Raw genomic sequence first — 16151 nt, 5'->3', positions numbered from 1 at the left:
TTTTTCTGTGTATGGATTTCCAGCACGCCTTCATTCGGACCAAGGGGCTAATTTCGAAAGTTCGCTAATAGCTGAGCTTTTATTGTTGGCCGGGGTTGAAAAGTCGCATACCACGCCGTACCACCCTATGGGGAACGGCCAGGCTGAGCGGTTTAACCGCACCCTGGGTTCGATGATTCGAGCTCTACCGCCACGCTTAAAAGCAAAATGGCCTCAGATGCTGACTTCACTGACTTTTGCATATAATTGCACAGTTCATGAAACCACGGGGTTTCCGCCATTTTTCTTGATGTTTGGTCGCACTCCTCGATTGCCTGTCGATGTGATGTTTGAGAGCGTTCTCTTAGATGGAGAGACCGTGGACGTGGACAAGTATGTTCAGTCTCTGGGAAAAGATCTGAGGGAAGCAATGACATTAGCTCAGAAACATATCAGCAAACGACAGGCCAAGCAAGCTGAAGTGTATAACCGAAAGACAAAAGGATTCTCCGTAGAAGAAGGCGACAGAGTTTTGCTAGCGAACAAAGGCGAGAGAGGGAAAAATAAATTATCAGATCGTTGGGAGAGTGCAGTATATGTGGTTGTAAGCAAGAACGACGAACTTCACACATACAGCATTCGACATCCGGTCACTGGCCGGATCAAGACAGTTCACAGAAATTTGATCATGCCGGTTAAGTTCTTGCCGCTTCCTTCGTGGGAGGAATCTGATGAGGAAGTTGAGTTTCCTGTCCTCAGTGATAGTCAGAGTCAACAGTCTGGGGGTTCATTGGGCCAGGAAGAGCAGAGTGATGCCAGGACCGCACGTTGGGTATCTGGTCTTTCTGAGTCGCTAGTAGAGGGGGAGGCTGACCTTTCTGTTTTGTCAGATTTACCTGAGAGTCACGGTGAAGGACAGCGGGTCGATAGTGGGGATGCCAGTGGTTCTCCCGAAATAATCGAGGCTAGTTCAGGTAATTTTCAGCCGCTTGACCATTCATTTGATACTTGTGCTGTGTCTGGGGTAAGAGATTTTGCATACTCAGTTGCGACTTCGTGTGTGGATTCTGTTGCTGCGAGCGAGTCTCAGACAGTAGTTACTGTGCAGGAGGGGGGTTCTGTGAGTTCTCTGAGAAGTGGACTCCGCACAAGATTAGGTAGATTAGTTAGGCCGGTAAATAGGCTTATCCAAGTTATGTCCACACAGAAAGTTGAGGTTAGGGGTTAGAGACTTCCATCTTTAAGGATGAGTTTTTTCCCCTTCTGTCTTCTTCGCTTCTTTTGTTTTTATAATGAGAGGAGTTATTGTAATGCTGACAGAATTTTAATTTTTCATAAAAACATGAAAACAAATTCCAGTGTTTATAGTATTGGGTACATATTGCTGGCAGTATGTATTTCTAAAGCCTTAAAATGTGTATATGGCACTTTTTCCTATGGTTAAGTAAGAGACTGATCACCTAGTGCTCATCCTAATCCTGAGTTGGATAGTTTTATTAACTGGATAGGCTGGTTTATGAGTTTGTAATGAGGGAATTACATAGTGGTACCTGAAGATACTATATGTACAATTTTATTTTTTTTGCTGTGTCGTATTATTAAAGCTGCGAGTCTTGTTCATTTTATAGCGCAAAACAGTGGGGGTGAATGTAATAGTGTGATGTTGTTGCGCTATATTATGAACTAGACAGGGTGTTATATTTATTTTGAAGTAACGCTTTTATTTTGAAGAACCGGATGTCCGGTGCGGGAAGTGTCTTTGCTGTTTGTTTGATTGCTTTACTTCCTCTTCCTTCGGACGTTTGAACGAGAAGGTAATAGTTCTTCACTGCTCCGTGTTTCTTCATATTGTAAATATTCTTCCTAAACGTTCCTAGATACTTGAAAAGTTAACTCAGTATTGTTGTGGGTACAAGTGATGTGTTGTTTTGAGTAATTTTTATGCACAATTTCGGTTATTTAGACGTAGAGCGTCGACTGTGTAAATTGTTTGATAGTACTTACGCATGGTGTTTGCATCACACAGGAGCAGATATCACTCCGCCAGAAAGTTGAGACCTGTGTGTGTGTGTTTTGTGTTTCCAACACAGGTATGTGGATTTGTGCATTATTATTTTGTAAGAAAACGTTTTTGTTAATGTAATTTAATTTATTATTATTTTTATATGAATGAATGAATGTTACTTCCTCTTCCTTCGGACGTTTGAACGAGAAGGAGCAGATATCACTCCGCCAGAAAGTTGAGACCTGTGTGTGTGTGTTTTGTGTTTCCAACACAGGTTTCCAATAAATACTGAACCGACGGCATGGTGAAGTGTCTTTTATTTTAAAAAATTACACAACGCAGAAGAAGACTCACTACACACACTCAACATCAAGCGCCTAGACTCAGTTGTCAGCGTCGCTTAGATGAAAGAACAGTACCGGTACTTTTCAAAGGTGGTATAGTACCGATTTCAATTGATTAGTACCCAGATACTTTACGTACTGGTGGTATACTGTACAACCCTAGTCCAGATCATATTTTGCTTTATTCATTATTGACTTAATTCTTGCCACTTTTTATGAGATTTCAAGTTCACTTTATCATCTACTGTTACACCCTAAATGTGGTTTATTTTACTTATTACTTTGTGTTTGACTTTCTCTTCTACTGTTACCGAATTGCATTATTTTAGTTTTACTGGGATTTAAAGAGTCTGTTTTTGTCAAACCATCTTTTTAATTTGTTCATTACTTCTGTCATTATTTGTATCAGCTTCTCTGTGTTTTCTCCTAAACAAAACACAGTGTTCACCTGGCACTATACCAGACCTAGGCAAATTAAGGGCCAGGTCTGCCACATTAAGCTTTTCAATCTGACCCGCTGGACATTCCCAAATAATGATTTCAGATCATTAAGATGGAAACTCTAGCTGCCATTATGATGTGCAGTGATGTTTTCAAATGACCGTAAGTATTAAACTATACAAAGTATTTCAATGGTCGCAGTCTGCACTTTTGCATGATATACAAGTTACTATGGTATTTTAAGTCACAGCAGCTCAGACGAGGCACCAAGCAGTGTGGGTGGGTAGCGTTTCCACAGAGTGTTTCCAGAGCGGCCAGCCTGAAATGCGGGTGTCAGGGACAGACGCGGAAAGAGATTTTTACAACAAAGTTTTAAAGCTTAATGATATTCCATATTTTTTAGCTTTGTGTTCATGTTTTGCTGTATTTGCTGCATTTTTGTTGCGTTTTGCCTGATTGTAAAATATGTCGATTGAGAGGGGGTGTGACGTTCATATGTTGTCAATATTCACTGTTTTATCGTTCATAGTTAATATTGTAAATCCATCCATCCATCCATCCATTTTCTACCGCTTGTCCCTTTTGGGGTTGCGGGGGGTGCTGGAGCCTATCTCAGCTGCATTCGGGTGGAAGGCGGAGTACACCCTGGACAAGTCGCCACCTCATCGCAGGGCCAACACAGATAGACAAACAACATTCACACTCACATTCACACACTAGGACCAATTTAGTGTTGCCGATCAACCTATCCCCAGGTGCATGTTTTTGGAGGTGGGAGGCATACTTGCCAACACTCCCGAATTCTCCGGGAGATTCCCGAATTTCAGTGCCTCTCCCGAAAATCTCCCGGGACAACCATTCTCCCGAAAATCTCCCGATTTACGGCCGGACAACTATATTGGGGGCGTGCTTTAAAGACACTGCCTTTAGCGTCCTCTCTCACCTGAAAAGGAGACTATTATATATGTCTCCGTTATCCATAGGTTTATCTATAACCTATTAAGTAGGCAGGCACAGAGCTATTTCTCAGCGTGTGTTTATTCCAGCCGGCACGTTAATACTGTAGCGGCTGGCTACGGGGTGTTAGCCAATGACTGTGGCTGGGGGGCGGGACTTCCGGGAGAGATAGGGAAGTGACGTTGTTAATAGGAAGTGGGTGTTGGAGTTTTGCCGGGAAAAGGGAAAGACACACATTGGAGCTGTTGTGTGGTTGAATTACATCTTGTGCAATAAAGACAAGACAAACAAAGAAGTCGTTTGAGCTTACATTCCTGGGATTATTACAATACACTGACACACAACATCCGGATTCCCATCATGCATTGCTTCAAAACTACGACACGTTGTAATATCCAAAATTTCCACCCGGACAACAATATTGGGGGCGTGCCTTAAAGGCACTGCCTTTAGCGTCCTCTCTCACCTGAAAAGGAGACTATTATATATGTCTCCGTTATCCATAGGTTTATCTATAACCTATAACACGGTGGCCGAATGGATATAGTCACTCATGAACGGCCAGAGAAGCGGCGGCAACGGTGTGTGAATGTGTGTGTGAATGGGTAAATGTGGAAGTAGTGTCAAAGCGCTTTGAGTACCTTGAAGGTAGAAAAGCGCTATACAAGTATAACCCATTTTATGGGCCACCTTGCAAGCAACATTCCGTTCTCATTTGCGGATGTATTCAACAAATCCGTGAAGGATATGTTCCCGGACTCAGAGATCGCTCGCCAGTACTCAAATGGCAGAACAAAAGCTACTCAAATAGTGAAAGGTAAGGGTTATTCTTTTTTAAAGTAAGCAGCAAGGTTCATGACTGGTGAGGCACTGACTTCATCACAGTCAGATTTACAAACATATGAACCCTAAAGAGTATCTTATTCACCATTTGATTGGCAGCAGTTAACGGGTTATGTTAAAAAGCTCATACCAGCATTCTTCCCTGCTTGGCACTCAGCATCAAGGGTTGGAATTGGGGGTTAAATCACCAAAAATCATTCCCGGGCGCGGCGCCGCTGCTGCCCACTGCTCCCCTCACCTCCCAGGGGGTGATCAAGGGGATGGTTCAAATGCAGAGGTCAAATTTCACCACACCTTGTGTGTGTGTGACAATCATTGGTACGTTAACTTAACTTTAACTTTACACATACAAACTGTAGCACACAAAAAAATCACATTTAATTAAAAAAAACGTTATTATGGTCTCATCTTTACTTATAAGTGCGGGAACAGTGGTGTTCATGTTGGAGGAGTTGTGAATGAATGAAATATGAAATCCGTGCTGCAGTCTGCAGGTGTACCTAATGTTGTGTCCCTGCAGTCGTTCACGGCTCCTCCGGCGCGAGCATTGTTGTTTTTGCACTTTTTGGCTTCTTGTTAAGTGACTTTTTTTGGGTGGATTCGGTCTTGCACGTGGAGGGTTTGGGTGTGGGCTTTGGTTGGTTGTGGCACTCCCGTCGGGGGGTGCATTAAACGGCACCAGGAGGCGGGATTACGCGAGCCTCAGCCAGTGCGTCTTCGCAGTAGTTTTATGATTGCTCAGCACAAGAAATACTTTACACACATACAGTTGTTGACAAAATACACTGTACATTATATACCTCAGCTAACTAAACTATGGAAATGTATGATATAATTCATATAGCAATACGGTCTCACTGCACAGCAGGCCAGCAGTTAGCCGAGTCCGCAATCCATGTTGAGGCACAACTGAGTGATGTGCCTCAACTGGCTGATGATCACCGCACCGTCTCTTCTCAGTATTTGAACGGCAAATGTGAAAATTCAGCGATTTTGAATACGAATAATCTAAAACTGGTGAAGTTAAATGGAAAATAACTTTATAGTATAATCACTGAATACATATAACAATTTAATAGATTTTTTTTCTTTTTACATTTTTTTTCTTTCCATGATGGCAGGTGAGGCCCCGCCTCACCTGCCACCTAACCCTCCAGTGACCACACGTCACTGATATATATAAATATATATATAAATATATATATATATATATATATATATATATATATATATATATATATATATATATATATATACATATACATATATATACATATATATATTATACCATGTACCAAATAAAATTGCTTCGAGGTGGGTAAGCTCAACCAAATTTATTCCTTACACGAGGCACACCAGGTTATAAGACGCACTGTCGAGTTTTGAGAAAAAAAAAAGATTTTAAGTGCGCCTTATAGTCCAGAAAATACGGTAGTCTTAGTTGGGTCTCGAACCAGCAGATATGTACAGTATATATACATACATATATACATTTATATATACAGTATATATATATATATATATATATATATATATTAGGAATGTCCCGATCCGATATTTGGATCGGATCGGCCGCCAATATTTGCAAAAAAATGCGTATTGGCAAGGCATGGGAAAATGCTGATCCAGATCCAGTTTAAAAAAAACTCCGGTCCGTGTTTTCCAACGCACCGATTTAAATAATACATTCCACTTTTCTGCTGCTCCCTAATTTCCGTTACGCATTTTCCAGCACACCTTCAACACATCCACAGGCCTGTGGATTCTCACGCAGTTGCTTTTAGCTGCTGGCATTACACGACAGGCTCTTCTCACTCTTTCCTGTGTCCCCCTCTTACAGACAGCGAGCGCACCTTTTTACATACGTCACATACTGTCACGTCATACGTCACATACTGTCACGTCATACGTCACATACGTATACGTCCTCTCCCAGCAGAGAGCGAGGTAGCAGAATGGCTAACGTTAGCTGTGATGCTAGCGCAACCGCTAAGGTGCGCGCCTGCTCAAGCGTCCTCTGCCCACGGCAAATCTATGCCACACACAAAATCAAATAAAAAAATAAGTGCATAACAATTTTCGACACACGGACACGACAGAGAAAACAGTTTTCGTCATCATTGTTCAAATATTGTAACGTCTGTCGAGACGCTTATCTCCATTCGGTGCCACACGTCCACACCATCAAAATGCCGAGGCAAACATTTCCACATCAACACCGTATGAAAAAAATAGTGATTTTTTTTTAGTTGTCATTTCCCTCCCTGCATGAAAGTTTAAAAGTAGCATATATTAATGCAGTATGAAGAAGAATGTTTTAATGTAGACACATAGAATCATCATACTGCTGTGATTATATGCATCAAGTGTTCATTCAAGGCTAAGACAAAATATCGAGATATATATCGTGTATCGCAATATGGCCTTAAAATATCGCAATATTAAAAAAAGGCCATATCGCCCAGCCCTAGCTCAATGATGCCATTTCTGTTTGTCATGTATAATTTTGTCTATTTTGTGTTTATCCTTGAATAAACAGGTCAGTTTCTTTTTACCAACCGTTGTGTATTATTCAAACGCCCCTAATTCAGCTGGCTAGTTGTTATCAAGAGTACTAAAACCCTTTTCAACATGATTCTGACAACTAAGTAGGCTAAATAACTTTAAACTTTAATACATGCTCGGATAGGCCAGTATCGGTATCGGTCAGTATCGGTATCGGATCGGAAGTGCAAAAACAATATCGGTATCGGATCGGAAGTGCAAAAACCTGGATTGGGACATTCCTAATATATATACACATATATATACACATATACACACACACACACATATATATATGTATGTATATATATATATATATATAAAAATATATATATATATATATAGTATATCAGAAATACTTAAATTTCAGTGAATTCTAGCTATAAATATACTCCTCCCCCTTAAATACCTCAACATTATCTGCTGGTTCGAGACCCGACTAAGACTACCGTATTTTCTGGACTATAAGGCGCACTTAAATTTTTTTATTTTTTTTATCTCAAAACTCGACAGTGCGTCTTATAACCCGGTGCGCCTCGTGTAAGGAATACATTTGGTTGAGCTTACCCACCTCGAAGCAATTTTATTTGGTACATGGTGTAATAAGTGTGACCAGTAGATGGCAGTCAAACATAAGAGATTAAGTGTAGGCTGCACCGTTTTGATGTGCTTCAACATACGAGTATTATTATGGTGTGTGTATAAGGTAAGACATATTATCTAGCGTTTTGTTTCGCTATATTATGCAAAAGCAACTTTTCTTACCTTCTGATACCTGCTGATCTGTATAAATCCTGAAAATGTGTGCGCGTCCGCCTTTGTAGTCTGTGACGATGCCGTAGTCGATAAGCTTCTTCTTTTTCTCTATCTTCTTGTTATGGGACATTCATCCTCAGCTGTTGCCATTTCTAATATAAAGTAGTGTAAAGTTCTTACTTACATCTGTCAGTAAACTCGCCAAGAAAGCGCTAAAACATAGTGAGTTTACATTATTCACCCAAGGAACTTTAGTTATTGGAGTTCCAGTCGGACGGTTTTTCACGGGACACATTTCCGGCGTTGTTATTGCACTAGTGAGCCACGGATGAGAAGATGCTGCTACGTTATTGATTTAAGTAAAGTCTGAATGTCATTAAAACAGCTAGCTCCATCTTTTGACACTTCTTCCGTCCTTGCACGCTACACCGCTACAACAAAGATGACGGGGGGAAGACGCTGCCGAAGATGAGCCACGTAAATAAGACCGCCCAACGGCGCATTCGGAAGCCACTGTCAGAAAATGGCTTGAAGATGATCTGTAAAACCCCACCTATGCAACATTTTGACCAAAAAACCATCATTACATGTTATGTAGACCACAAGGAAGTGTTTTCAATTTAGATAAAAAATTAAAAAATATGACTTCTTTAATGGGCCCTATAATCAGGTGCGCCTTATACATGAAAATAAGATCAAAAATAGACCATTCGTCGGGAGTGCGCCATACAATCCGGTGCGCCCTATGGTCCGGAAAATACAGTAACTTAAAATACGAACAAAAACATAAAATAATTGCAATTGTGTACATTAAAAGAAAAACAACAACAACAATTCCAAATAATTGTAAATTAGTTTGTTTATGCAATAGTTAGGATTGGGGCTACAAACGGATGGATGGTTCCAAATTTTCCTGGACGATGTATTGTCCTACAAAATTTGGCCAATAAATGATGTTATTGTTATTAAGACCATATAGAGCACTAATGTCATTTAAATAATAATAATAATAATAATGATGTAAGTAAGCCCTTTCAAATGCAATACACTGTAACTTCTCATTAATATTTTTACCATTGTTATTGGAAGGTCAAGATTTTGATCATTCTAATGAAGTAAGCAGACAACAAGAATAAATTAGACTCTCAATCTCTGTGAGCAAAAATTGCACTGATATAAATAGTGAATACCTAGAAGTGCATTTTGTTTCCCCAAGGTGGAAAAACTTTGTCGAACGTGGACATAAGTGCTCAGGTGCTGAGAACGATGCAGAATGAAACCTCTGGCATCCGGTTTGGAAGCAAGAGACGAAGAATACACACGAGAACACGGCAATTTATCGAAAGTTATTGAGTTTATTCAATCAATCAATGTTGACTTATATACAGTAGCTCTTAATCACTAATGTCTCAAAGGGCTGCACAAGCCACAACAACATCCTCGGATCAGATCCAACATCAGGGCAAGACACAAACTCAACCCAACGGGAACAACAACAAACCTTGGTAGAGACCGCAGATTTGGCGCCCCAATCCCCTTTATTATGGTGGTAACGATTCGATTCAGAATCGATTCTGGATTCGAAACAATTCTCGATTCAAAATCCTGACGTATTAATAACATTTGGTGCCAGTTCTATGATTAACTACTTTCCCCCAAATAATAAACAGCTGTGATGCATTTAATAAAGTCATATACAAATAAAGCAAGAAGAGAAGTATGCCATACTTATCTTTTCTGAAGTAAATCTGTACAGCAGATATAGATTTACATCAACAACCATCGGATTATAAGGCACACTGCCAACTAGCGGGTCTAGTCAGGTCTATTGTCATACAAAAGGTGCACTGTATTATAGGGCGCATTATTGGGGTCATATTATTAATTTTTTTTTCAAAATTTAAAACACTTCCGTGTGGTCTACATAACATGTAGACCACACACACACGGCTACTTTGGTCAAAATGTTGAATAGATCATGTTTTACAGACCATCTTCAAGCCGCTTTCTGACAGTCACTTCAAGATGCACCGTTTTGTGGGCGATCTTATTTATGTGGCTCACCTTCAGCAGCGTTTGTTCTTCGTCATTTTTGTTGTAGCGGTGTAGCGTGCAAGGACGGGTGTGGAAGAAGTGTCAAAAGATGGAGCTAACTGTTTTAATGACATCCAAACTTTACTTAAATCAATAACGGAGCAGCATCTTCTCATCCTGGGCTCACTAGTTCAACAACCGTGAAAAACCGTCCGACCTGAAACTCTCTAATAACTAAAGTTCCTTGGGTGAATAATGTAAACTCTTCACACCGGTATGTTTTAGCGCTTTCAAGGTGAGTTTACTGACATATGTTAACTGACAATACAACCTGGTCCCTACACACTCCGGTGTGCTCTTGTAAAAAGAACTCAGCAGCGCATGCACTTTTTGCGTCGGATGAAAACAGCACAGCTCCCTCCCCCCATTCTCACCACATTCTACAGAGGCACTATAGAGAGCCTACTGACCAACAGCATCTCTGTCTGGACTGGAGCCTGCAATGCCTCAGACTGGAAGTCTCTGCAGAGTGGTGAGGACGGCGGAAAAGATCATCAGGACTCCTCTTCCTCCTATCCAGGAGATCGCAAGAGCCGCTGCCTGACCAGGGCTCAGAAAATCTGCAAAGACTCCTCCCACCCCCACCAAGGACTGTTTTCACTGCTGGACTCTAGAAGGAGGTCTGCAGCCTCCGAAGCAGAACCTCCAGGTTCTGTAACAGCTTCTTCCCTCAGGCCGTAAGACTCTTGAACGCATCATATTTATCCCCTCAACTCCCCCCAAAATGGATTAACTCGCTGGAATAAAAAAGACAATATAACATACATCCATAAACGTGGATGCATATGCAAAAGTGCAATATATTTCTCTGTACAGTAATCTATTTATTTATTTATATACATTTATATATATTTATTTATTTTATATAAATATTTATATATTATTTATATATATTTATTTATTTATATATGCACCTTATTGCTTTTTTATCCTGCACTACCATGAGCTAATGCAACGAAATTTCATTTTTATCTGTACTGTAAAGTTCAAATTTGAATGACAATAAAAAGGAAGTCTAAGTCTAAGTCTAAGTCTAAATATATAAGTAAGAACTCTCCACTACTTAATATTAGAAATGGCAACAGTGGAGGATGAATGTCCCATAACAAGAAGATAAAGAAAAAGAAGAAGCTTATCGACTACGGCTTCGTCGCATACTACAAAGGCAGACTTGCACACATTTTCAGGACTTATACAGATCCCAAATTCAGATCAGCAGGTACCAGAAGGTAAGAAAAGTTGATTTTGCATAATATTGCGAAACAAAACGCCAGATATTATGTCTTACCTTATACACACACCATAATAATACTCGTATGTTGAAGCACAGTACAATCCATCAAGCGGTGCGGCGTCATAGCTTACTAAAGTCGTACTAAAACATTTTGATAAGATTTTTGAGCGCCGTTTGCAATATTCTATATTTTCAATGGTATATATAAAATGTTGGTGTTGTTTACTTGAGTCATAGTGCAGTCAACACACATCTCTTATGTGTGACTGCCATCTACTGGTCACACTTATTATTACAACATGTACCAAATAAAATAGCTTTGAGGTTGGTAAGCACACAAAAAAATATTCCGTACATTAGGCGCACCGGGTTATAAGGCGCACTGTCGAGTTTTGAGAAAATATACGGATTTTAAGTGCCCCTTATAGTCCGAAAAATACGGTATATGTATAAAATAAAATAAAACTATTAAAAAAAAAAAAAAAGTCAATTTAGAATTGTTACAAATAAGAATTGCGATTCATTCCAAAATTATTATTTTTTTTAACACCCCTACAGGCATTGTCTTTCTTGGCCTCCAGTAACTCCTCACATTTTCATGGAAAGTTACTTGTGTTAAGTTACTCACCAACTAAATCATATACTATCATAATTATAATTTTTTTCGAACACATTTCGATTGTATTGTATTTGCGTGTTCTGCGTCATGCTCCATTTGTATGCAGCCAGCGTCCCCAGAAGACAAACAACAAGACATGCCGTTGGGCTTGTCTGCACTTAGTGAATCACGCTGCGATCATTTAGTATTGATTGGCTGAGCAGATGTATTCACGGATCTCAAAGTGACTCTTTGGAAAATGGTGTTGGTGTCTGGTCTGAGTAGCACCAACCTCACCGAGTGTGGATGGTGTTTATCAAATGTAAGTATGATGGGTTTATGTGTAGTGCAATCAATGCTTGACGGCTCAGCTTAAGATTCACAGTGTCGGCTACTTCCATTAAAACACACCGCGGGCCCCGATAGAAAAGGTCAGTAGCGACAGGCAGACTGCCTGAGGTTTAATTTGCTGTCGACAGGTAAGAGTTCACACCAGGATGTGTAAACACAACACCACGTTTTGTCACCACATAGCAACAAATGAGCCGTGAATCATTACCTACATCCAGTACCATACAAGGTCCTCAAAGATTTGACATTTAGTTTCAAGGTTTTAAGAAATAAATAAATATCCAAAATAAGACATACTTAAGAAGAAAAAGAAGAATCTTTACGGTAAAATATTTGGAGTTCAACACATTTAGTGACACTGTTTTCTTCTAATCAGATTTGACCATCTAACTTTCAAATTACCCAGAATCAATGTATCCAAATGAGCAATTTTAGTAATTGCACAGAACCAGCAAAAATAGTTTTCAGCTTTTAAGTGATAACTCTTCAACTAGAGATGATTCTAGAACAACGTTGCCATGTGCAAATTGTTTTACTAAATTACTTATGAACATATGAAATGAAATCTAAGTGACTCCTTCAGATTTGACCAGTATTTGGAGAAGTTCATTTAAATAATGGATCAGAGTGCTGATGATTCTAAAACCACAAGCACAGAGGAGAATTAGTGGATAGTAGAAAGGAACAAATGGAAGTTTGATTGCATTTTCAATGAAAACTGACTAATGCCAAGTATTGGATGAATGAGCATTAAAGGGGTCATAATATTGTTTTATAATCTACATCTAAAACTCTTCGTTGTGGTCGACAGTGCATCTAGAAAGTATGCACTGTAGCAAATGCATTAAAACTAAAATGTACATAAGTATTGACAGCCTTTGCTCAATACTTTGTTGATGCACCTTTGGCATAAATTACAGCCTCAAGTATTTTTGAATACGATGCCACAAGCTTGGCACACCTATCTTTGGGCAGTTTCAACCATTCCTCTTTGCAGCACCTCTCAAGTTCCATCGGGTTGGATGGGAAGTGTTGGTTTTCATCAAGGATGTCTCTGTACATTGCTGTATTCATCTTAGTCTAGTCAGGGAAGTGACCAAGACCATGGTCACTCTGTCAGAGCTACAGCATTCCTCTGTGGGGAGAGGAGAACCTTCCAGAAGGACAATCCACCAATCAGGCCTGCATGGTATAGTGGCCAGACGAAAGCCATTTCTGAGTAAAAAGTTTGCCAAAATGCACCTGAAAGACTGCCAGACCATGAGAAACAAGATTCTGTGGTCTGATGAAACACAGATTGAACTCTTTCAGGCGTCATGTTTAGAGGAAACCAGGCTCATCTCCAGGCCAATACCATCCCTACAATGAAGCATGGTGGTGGCAGCATCATGCTGTGGGGATGTTTTTCTTTCTAGGAGACTAGTCAGGATAGAGGGAAAGAAGAATGCAGCAATGTACAGGGACATCCTGGATGAAAACCAACGCTTCCCATCCAACCTGATGGAACTTGAGAGGTGCTGCAAAGAGGAATGGGCCAAACTGCCCAAAGATAGGTGTGCCAAACTTGTGGCATCGTATTTAAAAATACTTGAGGCTGTAATTTCTGCCAAAGTTGATCAACAAAGTATTGAGTAAATGCTGTGAATACTTATGTACTTGTAATGTTCCTAGTTTTTATATTTGAAATACATTTGCAAAATAAAAAAACAAACAGCCTTTTCACATTGTCATAATGGGGTATTGTCTGCAGAATTTGGCAGACAAAAATGATTGTACTCCATTTTAGAATAAGGGTGAAGTGAAGTGAATGATATTTATATAGCGCTTTTCTCTAGTGACTCAAAGCGCTTTAACATCGTGAAACCCAATATTTAAGTTACATTTAAACCAGTGTGGGTGCCACTGGGAGCAGGTGTCTTACCCAAAGACACAACGGCAGTGACTAGGATGGCGGAAGCGGGGATCGAACCTGCAACCCTCAAGTTGCTGGCACGGCCGCTCTACCAACCGAGCTATACCGGGTGTGACATAAAAAAATGTGGAACAAGTGAAGCACTGCAAATACTTTTCTGGATACAATGTACATTGTCAGCAAACACAAAAGATACTTAGGGATCTCTTACTTCTTCAGATGAGGACAGAAGTTAGTCTAGGAACCTGTGCTTGTTAACACAACCAATTTTTGGGCATTGGGTCGCACCTTGGACGTATTTGTGTTTGAACTACAACTGCCGCTAGGGAAAAAAAAAAAGGCAGGCTTGCGTATGGGGTCTTCCGGTAAACCACGACCATATATGGAGATATCCACTGATGTAACATTGGCAAAATACGTCACAATTCCAAACGGCTCGTCTGCAACAATGCTAATTTGTTTTATTGATAGGTTGATTGGCAACACTAAATTGGCCTTAGTGTGTGGATGTGAGTGTGAATGTTGTCTGTCTATCTGTGTTGGCCCTGCGATGAGGTGGCGACTTGTCCAGGGTGTACCCCGCCTTCCGCCCGATTGTAGCTGAGATAGGCTCCAGCGCCCCCCGCGACCCCGAAGGGAATAAGAGGTAGAAAATGGATGGATGGATGGATAGTATCTCTGCTTCCGCCATGGTTTGAAATCATTTTTTTTAGATTAATGGGCATCCCAAATACACAAAAACAGGTGCCAATAGGTAGGCAGTGGAAATGTCATAATACGACCCCTTTAATGATGCTGCATACCTCAACCTGTTGACAGATCTGGATGAGCTTGGCCATTTGGTTCTCCAGTTCACTGTTCCTCTTCACCAGGTTGGTCAAGTTGTTCTCCAAGGTTTGCTGTGGAAATGGAGAAGGAAAACCAGGGTCAACATCGGGACAAAAAAGCAGCAAGCTAAGAACGATGAGCATGTTATGTTAATATGACAACATCTAAAAATGTGAATCCTGACAAAATGAGTGACCTCTCAAAAATGTAGTTTAGGTTATAGCAGACGTCTGTATTCAAATAATAAAAAAGTCAAAGCTACAGGCGGTTGTACTGTGTAATAAAGACATGATCCACAGGTGGTTGTACTGTATAATAGTAAACAATAATAAAAAAGTCAAAGCTAAAGGCGGTTGTACTGTATAATAAAAAAAATAAAATAAAACAGTCAAAGCTACAGGCGGTTGTACTGTGTAATAATAAAAAATAATAAAACAGTCAAAGCTACAGGCAGTTGTACTGTGTAATAAAACATGATTCACAGGCAGTTGTACTGTATAATAATAAAACATAATAAAAAAGTCAAAGTTACAGGCGGTTGTACTGTATAATAATACAAAATAATAAAATAGTCAAAGCTACAGTCGGTTGTACTGTGGAATAAAACATGACAAACAGGCGGTTGTACTGTATAATAATAAAAAAATAATAAAACAGTCAGAGCTACAGTTGGTTGTACTGTGTAATAATACAAAATTATAAAACAGTCAAAGCTACAGGCGGTCGTACTGTGTAATAAAACATGATTCGCAAGTGGTTTTACTGTATAATAATAAAAAAATAATAAAGTCCACGCTACAGGCGGTTGTACTGTGTAATAAAGACATGATCCCTGTCGAAACAAAACCAATGAGCTCACATGAATTAAATGATCAAAAGCCCAATGACCTTGACTGTTTCCCAGAGTACAAAACAAAAATCACGCTAGATAGACTCAAACGCACGTGCAACTACAAAAATATGTAAATGGCAAACAAGTGAAGCCACAAATAGAAGTGCTGTTCAAAGGAAGCAAAATCAAGGATGGAGGCGGCGGGCAGAAAAAACAACATCTGTGACGAGAACAAAGCGTCAGACAAGCGGCAGGTGTTGGAAGGGTTCATGCGAGTGAAAGGGAAATGGGTTTGGACCCGCACCTGGCCACCGCTAACACTATCCCAGCTCTCCTCCATACCGCTTATCTATTAATAATCAATGCATCCTCCATCATCTCGGTGCATCCTAGCTGTGTGGGCGGGTAAGTGTGGGATGGTTCAAGGTGGTTA

At 40.0% G+C, this 16151-nt stretch overlaps 1 protein-coding gene across 7 annotated transcripts in view; it reads right to left on the bottom strand.

The window, feature by feature from the left end:
• mid2 (midline 2) overlaps positions 1 to 16151 on the bottom strand; it is a 367099-nt gene that overhangs the window by 84427 nt on the left and 266521 nt on the right. For all 7 annotated transcript variants that reach the window (XM_061930298.2, XM_061930300.1, XM_061930297.1 and 4 more), the window contains one exon: positions 14862 to 14957. In XM_061930298.2, coding sequence (XP_061786282.1) covers positions 14862 to 14957 — 96 coding nt within the window. The remainder of the gene's footprint in view (positions 1 to 14861; positions 14958 to 16151) is intronic.

The sequence above is a fragment of the Nerophis lumbriciformis genome, linkage group LG36 (genome assembly GCF_033978685.3).
Source record: "Nerophis lumbriciformis linkage group LG36, RoL_Nlum_v2.1, whole genome shotgun sequence".
In the NCBI taxonomy this organism is placed as follows: Eukaryota; Metazoa; Chordata; class Actinopteri; order Syngnathiformes; family Syngnathidae; genus Nerophis; species Nerophis lumbriciformis.
This window is presented reverse-complemented; position numbering and strand designations above follow the sequence as displayed.